The sequence below is a fragment of the Anomaloglossus baeobatrachus genome, chromosome 4 (assembly GCF_048569485.1).
Source record: "Anomaloglossus baeobatrachus isolate aAnoBae1 chromosome 4, aAnoBae1.hap1, whole genome shotgun sequence".
Taxonomy (NCBI): Eukaryota; Metazoa; Chordata; class Amphibia; order Anura; family Aromobatidae; genus Anomaloglossus; species Anomaloglossus baeobatrachus.
Genome location: NC_134356.1, coordinates 412,763,318 through 412,780,630, shown reverse-complemented (window position 1 = coordinate 412,780,630; position 17,313 = coordinate 412,763,318). Strand labels below are relative to the sequence as shown.

Sequence of the window (17,313 nt, the reverse complement as noted above, 5' to 3'; positions counted from 1 at the left end):
CCTGCATTTAAAGAGGTGGTCCAAAAACTAATCACATTTTCAGCCAAATCCATATCTATTTAATGGGGTAATCTAAACTAATTTTTAATATGGCTGTATTACAAATTCCCTACGGTTCGCTAATCGCACCATCTACCTGCTATTTTTTTTCCTACTTCCTGTCTGATGACTCTTTGGTTGAAAATATGCTGGGATTCTCAAACTAAGCATCATTCGGGGCAGAGGCATGGGTCACTGCAAAGGCCCCTACCCACTCCCTGAAACAAAGAGTTATCAGTGCCATTCATTTCAGGGTCTATTCTGGTTCCTGCGCACTGTCATTGTGCAATTTGCACAGTGACAGTGCACTCTGTGTTGCTCGCTTAGATGAATTGTAATGAGATGCCAACAGAGTAGAGCAGACAGTCAGGGTGTTGTCAGAATGGCGTTCAGAGATCAGGGCTTTTCAAAACTAAGCGCATAAAGTTATAGATTTGGGCAGCATGGTGGCTCAGTGGTTAGCACTGTTGCTCTGCAAGGAGTTTGTATGTTATCCCCGTGTTTGCGTCGGTTTGCCCTGGATTCTCCAGTTTTCTTCCACACTACAAAAAGACAGACTGATAGGGACTGTAGATTGTGAGTCTCAGCTGATAAAGTGATGATAATGTCTATCTATGGAGGTTTATAAACGCGTAACATAAATAAATAATTTGTGCAAAGAATTCTAGTGCAATAAACCATTTGCCACAGATAGTCCCAAGGAGTAAACTTGTTGTTGTTCAGCGAGACAGAGGACGTAGACTACAAAAATGAGCACAGTTAGACTAGGCCCACACTGTTTGTGTCTACTCTGGGGAGTATATGTGCCGACAGTAAGCACAGTTAAGATTGATGCTAAGGCATACGTCCACCATAGGGACCCACTGTATAAAAAACACATAGCACTCAGTGTACATTTCTTTGTGGTAGACCTCTGTATAGGAAAGAACAAGAGATGAATTTTCCTATACAGTTAAATGTTATACAGGCAAATACTTGACAATTAGAGATTAAAAGAACACACTTCTGCTTTGCACCTGGTGAATGAAGTCCTATGAGTACGTTACGTCAGGAAAAGCTTCTGAATAATGACGGGCGGACCCGGACTGTAAACGTCCAGATAAGAGCAGGTTACCTAAGGGGTACTTCTCACATAGCGAGATCGCTAGTGAGATCGCTGCTGAGTGACGGTTTTTGTGACGCACCAGTGACCTCATCAGCGATCTCGCTGTGTGTGACACTGAGCAGCGATCTGGCCCCTGCTGTGAAATTGCTGCTCGTTACAGACAGTGCTGGTTTATTTTTTGGACGTTGCTCTCTCGCTGTGAAGCACACATCGCTGTGTTTGACAGCGAGAGAGCAACTATCTGAATGTGCAGGCAGCAGGGAGCCGGCTTCTGGCAGCCTGCGGTAAGCTGTAACCAAGGTAATTATCGGGTAACCAAGCGAAGTGCTTTGCTTGGTTACCCGATATTTACCTTGGTTACTAGCGTCCGCCGATCTCAGGCTGCCATTGCCGGCTCCCTGCTCCCTGCACACGTTGCCGGAGTACACATCGGGTATATAAGCAAAGCGGTTTGCTTATTAACCCGATGTGTACTATGGCTAGGAGTGCAGGGAGCCAGCGCTAAGCGGTGTGCGCTGGTAACCAAGGTAAATATCGGGTAACCAAGCACTTGGTTACCCGATATTTACCTTAGTTACCAAGAGCAGCATCGCTTCCACGCGTCGCTGCTGGCTGGGGATTGGTCACTAGTCGCTGGTGAGATCTGCCTGATTGACAGCTCACCAGCGACCATGTAGCGACGCACCAGCGATCCTGACCAGGTCAGAACGCTGGTGGGATCGCTGGAGCGTCGCTAAAGTGTGATGGTATCCTAATACTCGTACACTGATCCTGGGCCAGGAGTTTTTATGGAATTCTGGGTAATTATCTGGATATGGGGAGCAGGGTAATAAAGAAAAAAGAAAATAAGAATAAAGCAAGAGCATGCGATTTTGATGTATGTTTTTGCTAGGAGATGCAGATTAGGTGCAGGAATACTATGTATAAAATTTCAGAACCAAATCTGCATCTCTGGGCAAAAAAAGGTTTTCTGCCAGGAAATGCAAATCTGTGAACCCAGTGACCTCACCTCAATTATTTCACCTTAGGTCAGTTTACCTGCAGTCACAGGTGGGGTACCATAGGAACCTCCAGCTGTGATCTGAAATAAACTGAGTGATGTCACCGCTGACTGCTGCGGCTCAGTCTCTGCGCCTAAAGCCCACAGCGTGTGGACATGCTTTGTGCCTGCGCACTGTGCCTTCAGTATGTATTTAGCAGAGCCAGAATAGTTATGGGCATTTGTGTGGATTACATTGGACCTGGGTGTTTTGGGGCTTAATAAAGGGGTGAAAGAGGGTGTTTTGGTTTTTTTTCCACATTATTTCAAATAAAGGATTTTTTTCTGTGTTTGTGTTTATTTCTTTTCACTGCAGATAAGCAATGGGAGTGGGGTTCTCATAGACACCTCCCATTACTAATCTAGGGCTTAGTGGCAGCTGTGAGTGGTCAGTAACCCCTTATTACCCAGATTGCCCTGGTGTGGTAGAATGGGTAAAGTGCCGTAATTGTCACATCTAATGGATGTGACAATTCTGGGAGGCTGCTGCCTATTTTAAGGCTGGGAGGGGGCAATAAAAATGGGCCTCCCCAGCTTGAGAATACCAGCCCCAGCTGTTGGCTTTATAATGGCTGGGTATCAAAATTGGAGGTGGGACCACATGCCGTTTTTTAAATTAGTTACTTATATAATAAAAAAAAGCCGCATATGGTCCCTCTGTTTTTGATACACAGCCAAGATAAGCACACAGCTGGGGGCTGCAGCCTATCCTCATATGCTTTATTTGCACTGGGTATCACATTATGGGGGGGACGGGACTCTACACCAATTTTTATTATTTATTTTCACACTATGACAGGGACACACTCAACGTATGCGATTGCAAACAGTCAGACACGCTATCACACAGGGTGGGGCACGGTTTGACTGCAACATCTCACAAATAGCAGGATTTACAGTAGGCGAGGGAAGTAGTGCATATCCATGAGGTTAATGAGTGTCCCCCGGAAGTAGCGCTACAGTCGCGCGGGAGACCAGTAAGTATAATATGCCTGCTCTAATCCCCCTAGCCCCTCTATCACCATTTTAAAGTGCCTGATTTGGATCCCCACAGACTTATATGGTGGTTGGCGCCCGAGCAGATATCTGGGATCAATTCCAGGCCCGAACCGGGTTTTTAAATCTGGTTGGACCTGCTAATCTCAGATATCTGCGGATTCGCCCATCATTAATTCTAACATATCCTTTAGGCTAAGTGCACAGGTGCAAGGTTCACCTAGCCTACTCCTTGCTCTATCACCAAGGCGTTGAGCGTTGGGGGGGCAGGGCTACTGTAATTTCAGAAGCTGAATCCTCACCAGTGCTGCCAACTAATGACATCAATGACTTGATTTACACTCGAATTTTTGGGGTGCTATGGTAATAATACAGTTCCAGCTAAACTCCCAGAGACTGCATGAGAGTTCATATTTATGCGTATTCTGTACACTTTATTAAGAAAACCATTTATTTCTCATTTCTATTCAGAGCACAGGCGGTCTCCTACCTAGTATGTCATTACTTATATCCCTAGCGTTGAATTACACAGGCTCATTGATAGTTCTACCAGGTCTCATTCACCAAAAGGCCACGGTGAGTTTTGTGCTGACAACTGAGCGCTTAATTGTGTTGTTCTGTGAACCATGAATATTCATTGCAGCCGAGCAACAATTAAACGCTCTGTCACCATGCATGTAAAGCAGAGGAGAGGGCATGTCGGACTTGCAATCTGTCAGCCTGGCTGCTACAAGCAAGGTGACAGAGTCTTAGTGATGAGGAGTTAAGACATATGAAATGTAATGTTTATCCAGAAGCAGAGTTACTGTAGGCAGCGAGCAATTAAGTGCTTCTCCTCAGCCTGCAACAAACTGGCAGGAGGTGTTCTGCTGCTAGCGCCAGTTTGCCAATCTACTGAGAGAGGAAAGAAAAAGTCCAAGAATGCTTTGCAGGCCCCCGTAAAATATCAGCTTTCTTGCCAGTGTCCGATGCCCTAACAACTTTATCCACCTTTAATAAAGGATTGTCCACCACTTGGATAATCAAAGTTACAATAGCAGATCAAGAAATACCTGTGCCGGATCTCTGAAGGCTTGCATGCGATTATTTTGCATAATCCCTGCAGCCAGTAATGGGCTGCTTCACTCCAACTTCCGTAAAAAGTAACCGACATCCAGAGGGGGTCAGAGAGTAGCTCTCTACACTATGGACCATACACCTTGTGTACATACCTAAGGCTCTGTTCACACTAGAAAAAGAATTTTTCTCAAGAAATTTCTTGAGTCTAAAAGATTACTGCACTTGCGGTCAAAAATCGCACCAATAACGCACTGAAAACCGCATGCATTTTTACTGCATACTCTTTTTCTCAGGAAATTCTGCAGAAAGAATGTTCTTGAGAAAAAAACGCAGTCTGCGCACAGCTATTTTTTTTTCCATAGATTTTGCTGGGGAATGTCTGCAGAAAGGTACAACCATTTTCTCAAGAAATTTCTGCAGCAAAAAAAAAAAAAAGTGGGTAAAAACGCAATGTGTGAACAAGGCCTAACAATTGAGTTCCTCAACCATTTAGAGGACATTTTGTCTACACTATACAGTGTGTCCACCCATATCCTGTGCACTGCCATTAATTTGAGAACGGCGGCAGCTATAGGAATAGAAGTGGTGTCTAGGTATAGTAAAATAGCTATGCGTTACACAATGAAACCACCTAAAGCGCCACCTGGTGGAAAACAACAGAGTTAGCATTTTTATCTCGAAAACGGAACGAGAGAGAAAAAAAAGTGAATTAAAAAATTGCAAAACATTATCAATTCAATATGAATCGACACCTTGCATACGGAAATGCTATGATAAGAACATGTAAAACTCACAAGGATGCGGACGTGAAGCGATACCTCATGGAGACCTTCCTACAAGTCATTGTGTATGGTGGCTGCATGGAGTGGCCTCCACGCTCACCTGACCTAACCCCATTGGACTTCTTTGTGTGAGGTCATATCAAACAGCAGGTGTATGCGACCGCTCCACCAACATTGCAGGACCTACGACGACGTATCACAGATGCTTGTGCAATCGTGTCACCTTCCATAATGCACAATGTGCAGCAAGATACAGTATGCTGTGCAGAGTCCAGATGTGCGATGCAGCCGACGGTGGCCACTTTGAGCATCAAAGTTAAATGAGTGCCATATGCGTGACCAGCATTCAATGTTTGGGGGGGTCATGGGTTTCATATCATAGCATTTCTGTATGCAAGGTGTCAATTCGTATTGAATTGATGATGCCCTACAATTTTTTAATTTATTTTTTTTCTCTATCTCGCTCCGTTTGAGAAAAAAATGCTAACTAGTTTTCCACCAGGTGGCGCTATAGGTGGTTTCATTGCTTAGCGCATGGCTACTTTACTATACCTAGACAATACTTCTATTCCTATAGCTGCCGCTGTTCTCAAGTTAAGGGAGGTGGACAGGATATGGGTGGACACTGTATACAGTGATAGTGATATATATCTTATGAGACTTACCAACGGACCATTTTGAAAGCACAAACATATAGTGAGCCTCGTTAGAGTGTATTGTTTATGTTCTGTTTATATATTTGTTAAGGCAATTTTCAGCACCTTATCTTATATTTTAAATGGTTTTACATTGTGTGGCTCTTGTTGCTTCTGTCAATGAAATTATTTTGATTTTATTACTAGTGTGCACATAGTTTATATGCAGTCTTTCACTTCCTTTTTGTCTACATGAGACCCAGCACCAATGTTGCTGGAACAGCACAGAGAGTGAGTATAAGGTGTTTTTACTCTATTTGGTGGAATATTGTAATTGAGAGGGGGTTGTTCGAGTAGTGGATAGGTCCTGTAATGCCACCATAATCTTCCACGCCATCTTGTGCTTGTAACTTCTGCCTGGCCGGAAGTCAGAATTTACATCACAAGCTCTCAATATAAGAAGTCTCTAAGAACTAGAATGAGGCTCTCAAAGAGTTGTATTGATTTGTGACCTTCAGCGCCCTCCATGAAACACTGGAGCTACCGGCAGGTCACAAATTGCCGGACACAGACAAGAGTGGCGGTGATAGAAGATGAATCCCTCGGAAGGCGAGTATGAAAAAATAAGTAAAGAGACCTAGATTTAAAGCACTACTCCAGTGGTTAAATAAAATACACTGGAGTGGTGCTTTTAAGTGGTTCTAATTAACACTATATATAGTTTAGATGTTCTAGTAGAATTTTTCTGACATTTTCCTAATTGCATTTTACAGGAAACAGCTTACAACACAGTAAAGGAATTTCATTGTTGAAAGTTATTAAACAAAAACATTTCCAAGTCATTAAATATACCAGGGAACACTGAAGACCGTCATCAAGAAGTGGTTTGAATTTAGCACAACTGTGACATTAACTAGAACTGGACATCCCTCAAAAGCTGATGAGAAGACAAGAAAAAAATGGATTCTGGAGGCTGCCAAGAGGCCTACAGTAACATTAAAGGAGCTGCAGGAATTTTTGACAAGTACTGGTTGTGCATTGCATGTGACAACAATCTCTCGTATTCTTCCTATGTTTGGCTTGTGGGGTATGGTGGCAAGACGGAAGCCTTTTCTTACTAAGAAAAACATGCAAGCCTAGCTATGTTTTGTCAAAAGCTACATCAAGTCTGTCAAAAGCAAGGAAAAAAAACGTTATAGTCTGATGAGAAGGTGGTTGAACTTTTTGGCCATAAATCCAGAAAATGTATTTAGCCCAAAGCCAACACTGCACATCATCAAAATAACACCATAGCCACAGTAAAGCATGGTGGGGGCAGCAATCAGCTTTTGGGCTGTTTTTCAGCAGATTAAACAAGGGAGGTAGTCAAGGTGGAAATAATTATGAATAGTTCCAAAAGTCAGTCAATTTAGCATTAAATCCTTCAGGCTTCGGCTGGAAAGCTGAAGATCAAGAGGAATTTCACTTTACAGAATGACTGTGACACCAAGCATATCACCAAATCAACAAATGAATGGCTTCACCAGAAGATGAAACTTTTGGAATGGGCCAGCTAGAGTTCCAGCCTGAAAACAATTTAAAATCTGTAGGTTTTACTGAAGAGACTTGTCTACAGGACAGGCCCTCATAATCTAACAGATTTGTAGCGCTTCTACAAGGAAGAGTGAACAAATACCTCCAAATCTAGATGGGCCATGTTGATAGACACCTACCCCCCAAAAAACTGAATGCTGTCAACTTCAAAGGATACTCATTAAAGTATTAGCTTAAGGGTGTGCATATTTCTTCAACCACTTTATTTTAGTTCTTTAGTTATCTTTTCACCCAAAAATATTTTGGTTTATTTTTCAAATGAATTGTACAGACTTAGGGGACATTAAAAGTGGAAAAACGTCTGAAATTAATCTTCTTTGTACAATTTGTTTACATGACAAAACCCTGGCATTGTAACAGAAGTGTGCAGACACATGCTATGCATCTACAGAATTGAATTGTTAGTAAGTGATCAGTAGTCAAGTTCAGTACAAGCTAGCAATGGATATGCTGCAGCACACAGACTATCATCCCGCTATTGATCCTGCAGTTGTTTCCTTAATCAACAGCCAATGGTGAATTTGACAAATCATCTCAGCAGCAGAAGAAACAAGAGAAATGAGGACAATGAGAATTGAGCAATAAAGTGAAGAAGGTTACATCTACAGGTATGGGCCACACATTGACTTTTACACATGGACATACTCGCCCATACAAATGAGGTTATTTACCTTGAGCAAAACATGCACAGCAATCTCCACAGTATGCACCCACCCTGACACATGTTTCGATATGCCTTCATCAGGAGTGCATTTCGGGGTACTCGGCAGTGTACTGCGCAAGCATGGATGTGTTGTTCGTGAACAATCCCACACAAAGAGCCCGTTCCCTTCAGTGTATGATGGGAGCCGGCATGCCAGTGAGAGCCGCTTGCAGTTTCTGAATGGTTCTCACTGGGTGTAAAAACAGAGCTCAGATGCTGTGTGAAGGAAAAAAAAAAAAAAAAAAAACACTCCCCCAGAAATGCTCTATTTATGGCTGGCTGTATGTTGGTGGAGATCCGAACAACCCAATAATTGACTTCCATTATACTCATTACTCGAGTCGAGCCCGTCAGAACGTCCAACCAGCTCGACTCGAGTAAAGAGCACTCAAATACTTTACAGCTAACTCATCATTAGGGACCATATCTCGGTTGTATTCCTTTTCTCTTCTGTTCCACTGTTAGCATCAATGTATATGAGATTTCTTACAGAACTCTGAAGGTTGAATGCTATACCAACAAAAACATACCTATGGCTACTTTATATACCCATGTGGCTATAGGTGTAGTTACGAAGAACTGCCTGCATTTTCAATCAAGAATGAGTAATTTTTCTATTTGCTCTTCTGGCATATTTAAATATGATCAGCCATCATGCTGCTGAAAAGCTTTCATTTTGACAGCAGTTAAATGTCTGGGCTCAGATGAAAGTAGGTTTTTCTATTAATTTAGAAGGAAAGATTCAAGCCACCAACACGTAGAAAGGCTCTTGTATTTCATTACAGGAGCGCAATGATGAATTTAAAGAGAATGAAGAGTATCTGACATCTGTTTCCTAGGTGTTCCTGCCGTTTTAAATCATACCCATTCTATGGCGCAGCACATTTTTATACTCATTCTTTCCAAACAACACGGAAGCAAAGCAGAAGCGCCAATGTGCTGCAATAAATAACAGAGAACGCTTGATTTGTGCTGCGGTGAGTACATTAAAGCCAATTATCTTCAGAAAGAAATTGAATAAGGAGGCTGCATATAAGAAAAATGACAACCTGGGCCTGTCTGAAAAACATCCTGCAATTTGTATTCGATGTGCATTACTTGAGGAAAAAAAGTAATCACTTTAATTAAGAACATTGGAACACAGTTCTAAGTAAATTAGGGTTTAATTAAAAAAGGAAAACATTTACAGAAACCGTTACTGCCACGCTTAGTGATAAAACAGTGAAAAGCATTAACCTGTCCCAAATTAAAAGGACTTTCCCACAGTGGAGGTGGCATTAACATTACTGACCATGTTTCCCAATGAAATCATGCAGGAAGATAATTTTTCCAACTTAGCAAAGTGTTACACTAAGCGATTTTACTCTAATAACACACCGGCAATTGCTGCTAACAGCAATTTGGTCCTGCGGATCGAAAGAACTGAAAAATGCAGTTCTACTGAAATCAATGGAATCTGACAACGAGCTGGCACAGGGAGCAGAGTATATGTTAATCTGGAAATGGGAACTTATTTTTTTTCCCCATTCGCTTCTTGTTAAATTGAAAGATTTCCAAAACGTGGTAAAAAATACAAACCAAATGGAAATTAAAACGGTGGCTGCAAACTGGATGGCGGAACACAACTAATTATAGTTTATCAACCAGTGATGGCTGGGTTTCTTAAAGGGAACCGGTCACCGGATTTCGCAGGCAGCAAGAAATCAGACGCTGGCTATGTGACTGCAGTCCGTTATGTATGTAGTTGGAAACGCTGCAGCCTTAAAGGGAAATGGACAGGCGGTGTTTAGGAGAAATCTTTCAAAGACTGACCAAGGACTTAGCAGAATAGTCTAAGGCGGGCTTTGCACGTTGCGATATTGCAAGCCGATGCTGCGATGTTGCACGCGATAGTCCCCGCCCCCGTCGCAGGTCCGATATCTTATGATAGCTGGCGTAGCGAACATTATCGCTACGCCAGATTCACATGCTCTCACCTGCCCTGCGACCGTCGCTCTGGCCGGCGACCCGCCTCCTTCCTAAGGGGGCGGGTCGTGCGGCGTCATAGCGACGTCACACGGCTGGCGGCCAATAGCGGCGGAGATGAGCAGGATGTAAACATCCCGCCCACCTCCTTCCTTCCGTAGAGCCGCTGGCGGCAGGTAAGGTGAAGTTCCTCGCTCCTGCTGCGTAACACACAGCGATGTGTGCTGCCGCAGGAACGAGGAACAGCATCGTACCATCGCTGCAGCAAAATTATGGAAAAGTCGGAGCTTGCAACGATGATACGATAACGACGCTTTTGCGCTCGTTTATCGTATCATCTAGAATTTACACACAACGATGTCGAAAGTGACGCCGGATGTGCGTTACTTTCGATTTGACCCCGCCGACATCGCACGTGCGATGTTGCAACGTGCAAAGCCGCCCTAAGGCTGTGTGCACCAAATCTACATCAAAAAACGCACTGTGAGCAGATAGTGGCCCAAATCTGCATGTCTCTTAATGCCAGCAAAGTCAATGAGAATTCTGAAATGTAGTACGCACGTTGCTTATTTTTTCCTTGCAAATTTGGTGCAGAAAATAATCAGCAGCATGTCAATTCTTGGTGCGTTTTTTTCTTGCATTGTTTAGCTCTTCCACCCATTCACTTCATAAAGAATAACGCATGGCACAAAACGCTTTAAAAATGCGTGCGTTTTTCTGCCAGAAGGTGAAGATTTTAAGAAAAAAATTTCAGCTCCAAAGGGTCCTTTACACGCTGCGACATCGCTACCGATATATCGTCGGCGTCACGTCGTTAGTGACGAACATCCGGCACCGGTAGCGACATTGCAGCGTGTGACACCAATGAGCGACAATCAACAATCGCAAAATCGTTCAAAAACTATGATCGTTGGCACATCGCTTATTTTCAAAATATCGGTGATTGTGCATGCCGCTGGTTGATCCTCGTTCCAGCGGCATCACACATCGCTATGTGTGACACTGCAGGAGCGACGAACATCTCCTTACCTGCCTCCACCGGCAATGCAGAAGGAAGGAGGTGGGCGTGATGTTACGTCCCGCTCATCTCCGCCCCACCGCTTCTATTGGCCAGCCGCACAGTCACGTCGCTATTACGCCGAACGCACCTCCCCCTTGAGGGAGGGATTGTTCGGCGGTCACAGCGACGTCGCTGACAAGATATGTGTGTGTGACGCTGCGGTAGCGATAATGTTCTCTACGGCAGCAATCACCACATGTCGCATGAACGACGGGGGCGGGTGCTATCGCGCTTGACATCGCTAGTGATGTCGCAGCGTGTAAAGCACCCTTAAGGCTACGTGCCCACGATCCGGCAACACTGCGTTCTAGATGCGGTGTCATGCCTCCTGCGGAGACACAAGAGAACGCAGTGGTCTGAGCCCAGGATTAGAACTCTGGGCACTGTGGATTTTCTCTGTTCTCCCTACTGGGATCACTCACGTCTCCACAAGCATAAATTGACATGCTGTGGCATGGGAAGCCGCACCGCATGTCAGTTTACGCTGCAGAACAGAAAAAAAAACAAAAAAAACACAGTGGGCATGAGATTTCAATGATTCCCATCCACTGTGTTTGTACTGTAGAATGCAGCGTTTTAGACGCAGCAAAAACACGCTGTATCCAAAACGCTGTGGACACAGATTGCGGGAAAGTACCCCAAGTCTGAACACCAGCTGTCTTTCCCTACCCTTTTGAGAAGTCTCTCCTTATATTTGTACACTAGAAATAGGCCCGATGCTATCGCATCGGCAGTGAGGTGAAATGAAGATCTGTCTATGTTTAGTGGTGCCGACAAGAGCAGTGGACATGTGTCACACTGATTGCGCTTTCCAATATATCTGTTGTAGGTCATTCCTCTGCATTTGTGTATTGTAAGTCAATGTGTTGCGTCATTTGACCTCTTTCACCCCTGTGCACTGTTTTTTTTGTGGTGTGCTGTATATTGGTATCTGGTGTTGTGTTTCTTGAGCTGTGTTCACTATGTGGTGTATCCCCTGTGTGCTGTGTGTTTACACTATGTGGTCCCTTGTATGTATATAATTTTTTTTTTATTTTTCTTTCTCTAACACACAAAGCTCTGACAGGCACAGGCGCACACAGACACAGAGACAGGCGCGCACAGCTCTGCTATACACTCAGCACACACACACAGCACACACAGCACTGAACTGTCTAGAATGGAGGCTGCAGGGAGATCCTCAAAAATCCACTACAATGTAGATGCAACCATGTGCTTACAGTCATAGAGGCGTGTCCAGAGTGGCTACAGACACTGCTCAGTATACAATGAGCGGTAGCTATAAACATGCTTTATCACTTTGAATAATGGCTTTAAAAAAATGACCTGTGTGCTGTCGCGCTCATGTGATCAGTCACATGATCAGAAGCTGCTGCTCCGGGGGACTCTGCTCTGTGTCTGCGGGACTCTGCTGTGCGGGAGTATGAAATGGAGCCGCGGGTGTATTGTAATGTGCGGCAGTATGAAGTGGAGCCGCAGGTGTAGTGTAATGTGGGGGGGTGGCGGAGCCACGGGTGTAATGTAATGTGCGGGGGTGGCAGAGCCGCGTGTGGAGCTGCGGGTGACGTTTATGTCAGTTGCACAGGGGCAGTTCGAACTGCGCCTGCGCTACTGACAGTGGCGCTGTGCATGACGGAATAGGAGAACAGACAAAACTGGTGATTATGTAAGTAGATTTGTAGAGATTTGTCAGTCACCATTAACAGGGTGGGTAGAAGCTGCCAGAGGCCTGCCACGGACTAGTGATCTGAAACACAAAAGCTACGGCTACTTTTTCAAAGACAGTTTTGCTGCAGCATTTAAGAACAAAAGATTTCTAGCTGCAGCCACTGACGGAATCAAACTCCCCGTGGTTTGTGCAGCATAGGGGCTCATTCAGATGACCGTTACGTCTGTCCTGGTCAGTTCCTGGTTTTTTTTGCAGACATACTGACAAGGCCATCTTTTCAATCTGTTTTGTGAAGGATCAGATGGCACACGGAACCACTTCCATGTGCATCAGTTCCTACAAAAATCATATCGGAGTCCATATGTCCGTTCCGTTATTATGGAACATGTCCTATTCTGTTCTGCAATTGCGAACTGTGACACAATACAAGACAATGGGTTTGCAAAATCCCCAAAAGCCGCAGAAAAGCACTTCCATGTGGCTTCCGTCGGGTGCCCCCGCACTCTGTGTCCCACTTCGGCGCCAGCATCACAGCTGCTCACAGAGCAATGTGTCAGCAATTGCTTGTACAGCAATGTGCGAGCAGCCGCGGGGATGATGAGCACCAACATCAGGAGGTTAGCAAAGTTCATTACCTGTGGTGATGGTCTCCACTGCACTCCTGACGTCAGCGACTTCCATTGCCCGCAGCGATATCACCTCAAGTCTCGTGGGAGCTCGTGAAGTCACCGGTAGTCACAGTTTCGGGCCACAAAGACTTGTGGTGAGATCGCGGTGGTCATTGAACTCAGTGATGAGCGCTGACGTCATGAGTGCAGCGGACTTCATCACCGCAGAGAATGGCCTTCGCTAACCTCATGATGTCGGCGCTCGTCATGCCCTGCGGTGACCTGGCCTGACCTAATGAGGTTAGCTCAGGTCACTGCACTGCTCTCCCAGCCAATGGGGAACATTCTGTTCTTCATGACTGGGCAGTGAGTGTGGATCGTCGTGGGACCCCCTTATTGGATTTCGCCGTACCCGGATTTGTTTTTCTTTTCAATAAATTGGTGAAAGAGGGAATGTTTTGGGGCGTGTTTTTTCAAATAGATTTTTTTTTGTTGTCTTTTTTTTTTTTTTTTTTTTTATTACTGACTGGATTAGTGATGTTGGATATCTGATTAGGGACATCACTAATACCAGGGATTGAAGCCAGGTGACATTACAAAGCTGGTATCAACCCCATATATTATCCTGTTTGCCACCACACCAGGGCAACGGAATGAGCTGGGACGAAGCAGCAAGATTGGCACATTTAATGGATGGGCCACACTTCTGGGGCGACTGCAGCCTGCTATTTTTAGGCTGGAGAGTGTCCAATAACCATGGACCGCCCTAGTCTGAGAATACCAGACCACAGCTGTCCGCTTTACCTTGCCTGGTGATCGAATTTTGGGGGCACCCCACGTTTTTGTTTATTTACATTTACAATAACAGCAAGCAGTGCCCTCTGTTTTTGATTTACAGCCAAGGTGAAGCTGCCAGCTGCGGTCTGCAGGCTGCAGCCGTCTGCTTTAGCCTAGCTGGCTACAAAAAATAGGGGAGACCCCACATCTGTTTTTTTAATTATTTAATTTTTTGGCTAAATACAAGGCTAAACACCCTTTAGTGCTACATGAAAGGCACTAAAGGATGCAAGAGTACAAAATGCAGGGGAGTCGAACATTATATACGTCTTTCTCATCTATCTATCATCTATCATCCCTCCCTCATCCATCCCTCCCTCATCCATCCCTCCATCCCTCCATCCCTCCCTCTATCCATCCCTCCACCCATCTATCTTTCTAGCTGCCTCAGTTTTTTTGCGGTCCGCAAAAAAACCCAGAAGGCACACGGATGATACATGGACCGTACACTGAACGTATACAGATGTCACACGGATGCATCCGTGGAAAACAGGACTGTTTTTTTGAGTACCGCAAAGACGGGACCGGTCAGGTGAATGTAGTCTTAATCTGATGACCGGATCTCTTTAAGCTCCGACTATTGTTTCCTCAGAACACATTCGTTAATCACAACTTTTACAATAAGGCAAACTCATGTCAGCCTGCGCAAAGATGCTTTACAAGGTGGTTAACATATCTGAGCTATATTACAATACTGGAGCAGAGTTACAGAATGCTTTACACATCCCTACACCACTCCTTACAGGCAGGAATTGACATTTTTAGTGATTAACCTGAGATAATAGGATTGGGTACCACCGATATAAATGTTCTATATAACAGACACTACCTCTACTACCTTCTTGCGATTTAACTTATTTTTCAGTTGATTCGGACTCTGAGAAATACAAATTACCAAACTAGCCTTTGACGGATCCAGTTATGGGTTCCATATTTCTAACTTCTGTATTTGGAGTGTACTGTTCTGGATGAAATATGGCAAGCAGCAGTTTGTGCTCAATCCATGTCCTTCACTACTTATGTCGAAAAAGAAAATTACCCTCAATCTTACGTTCCATAAGAGGAGCAGGTCTTTTATCATTCATATGTACAAGTCATAGAGACACTCTGTGGTCTCTCCTCCTCGCTTTCTTCATGGCTGTTAAACAACTACAGGGCCAATGCTTTCCCCATGCTTTCTTTGCACAAGGAGAAAGCATTACTACACAGATGTAATAATGCTCATGACATACTGACTCTGATGTTTTATTGAAAGTAACAACAAAGAGGTGGTTTAATCTGAGTAGTGAAAAACTTGATGGCTAAATCCATTGTTTTTTCCCTTCAAATGAAAAAACTGTACTGTGACTGGTAAAAATTGCATTACAAGAAGTAAATAGCATAAAATAGCAAAAGAACCATTACTTAGTTGATAAATCCCCCGATAGCCCTCTACTGCAGTATCAGTGCTCCTCACCAGTCTGTTCACTTCCTTGCATTGATACCAAAATGGTGGAGCTTAGGTGTCATGGGATTCATCAGCTCATTTGTGGTTCCTCCAATTTTTTTTTTCGCCATTTGCTCCCTTTAGCCTATTTCTGCTGAATTCCTTTAAAAAGAGTTATTATTAGGCCTTGTGCACATACTGCTTCTTTTGCTGCTTTTTGGGAGCAGTTTGTAGTCCTAAACTGGATGTATGACCTTTCCCAGCAGTCTATGAGAAATCCAAAAGGCTGTACGCATATTGCTTATTTTTGGCCTGCAGAAAAAAGAAGCAGCATGTCACTTCTTTTCTGCGTTTTTCCCTGCATTTTGCCATTGACAATTTAAAAAAAAAGGAAGGGGCAAAAACGCGTACAAAAACGCTTCGAAAAAGCGGCAAAAATGCATGCATTTTTTATGCGTTTTTCGGCCAATAGGTGCGTTTTTCGCTGGAGAAACAAAACTATAGTGTGCACATACCCTTAAAATAACAAGTCCTAAGTGTAGAGGATAACTTTCTGATCAGGGCTCTACAAACCTCTTGAATGGAGTGGTGGGACGCATGTTCAGCATCACCCTTTAAAATCAGAATTAATATGGAAACAATTACCTGACCCAAAGGAATATTACGAAGCTACATTAACATTCAAGTCAACGTGAACTCTTATCAAACATTTTACCTGGATCACTGTCTGAATCTTCACCCAGACTTCGGCCATGTCATACAGTTTAATGTCACCATCTTGACTTGTGGGAGAAGCCACAGTCTCCTGCAGGTATCCCAGAACTACAGAATGAGCTGAAGCCACTGCATTGAACTTATCAAACAGAAGCTCCAGAAGTTCGAGGAGAAGCCTGGTGGAAATAAAGAATAAAACCTGTTAATATGAAGCAATTTAGAATCAAATAAACCTACTTTTCACTGTTAATAATACTACACAAACACTACCAGAATGGACCAAGCGTCGCCCAGTAATTCCATATTTTTTACTCTTATTTCTTTTGTCCTTAGATATGTAAATTATTTCTCAGTAATCAATAGATCTTTAACTCTAAACTAGATTCAAATCATGTATTAAGCCTGATTGCTTCCTCCCGTGGGAGATAATCCTCCACTGGAGGTGCCCGCTCTTTGCATTTAAATAATTTGTGTCTTGCCTCGGCACTTAATCCGGTGACCTTCAGCTCCAGAGTCTGTCTCCTTCTCTCTTGAGCCATAGCTTGGTCTGTCCTTGACCAAATGCTGAAGATTTATTACTACTATATTTGCTGCTATTCCTTTGGTTTGCGGTCACAAGTGTTATGACTTGCTCATTTGGTCTTTGAAATCACATTCCGGATGGGGCTTTAAATACATTCCTGTTTCCAGCAGTCAGTGCTGGCTATATTTCTGTGTACACAGCTTCTGAGGCTATGTGCACACGCTGCGTTTTTTTTTTGACGCTGCGTTTTTGGCCGCTAAAAACGCACAAAAACACACCCGCGACAAAAAAAGCATGCGTTTTTACCGCGTTTTGGTGAGTTTTTGGCTGCGTTTTTTATCTCTGCGTCTTTTGGCGTTTTTCCAATGCATTGCATGGGGGGAAAATGCAGAAAAACGCAGGAAAGAATTGACATGTCCATTTTATTTTAAGCTCAAAAACGCAGCTTAAAAAAAGTTGTGTGCGGACAGCAAACATGAAAACTCATAGACTTTGATGGGGAAGCATAGTCATGCAGTTTTGAGGCCAAAAGCGCACCCGAAAAACGCGCTGTGTGCACA

General features: G+C 43.8%; 1 protein-coding gene across 1 annotated transcript in view; it reads right to left on the bottom strand.

Annotated features, from left to right (window-relative positions):
• Nucleotides 1-17,313, bottom strand: part of EXOC4 (exocyst complex component 4) — a 642,084-nt gene that overhangs the window by 541,559 nt on the left and 83,212 nt on the right. The window contains exon 7 of the mRNA XM_075345350.1: nt 16,232-16,406. Within this exon, the coding sequence (XP_075201465.1) occupies nt 16,232-16,406 (175 nt within the window). The remainder of the gene's footprint in view (nt 1-16,231; nt 16,407-17,313) is intronic.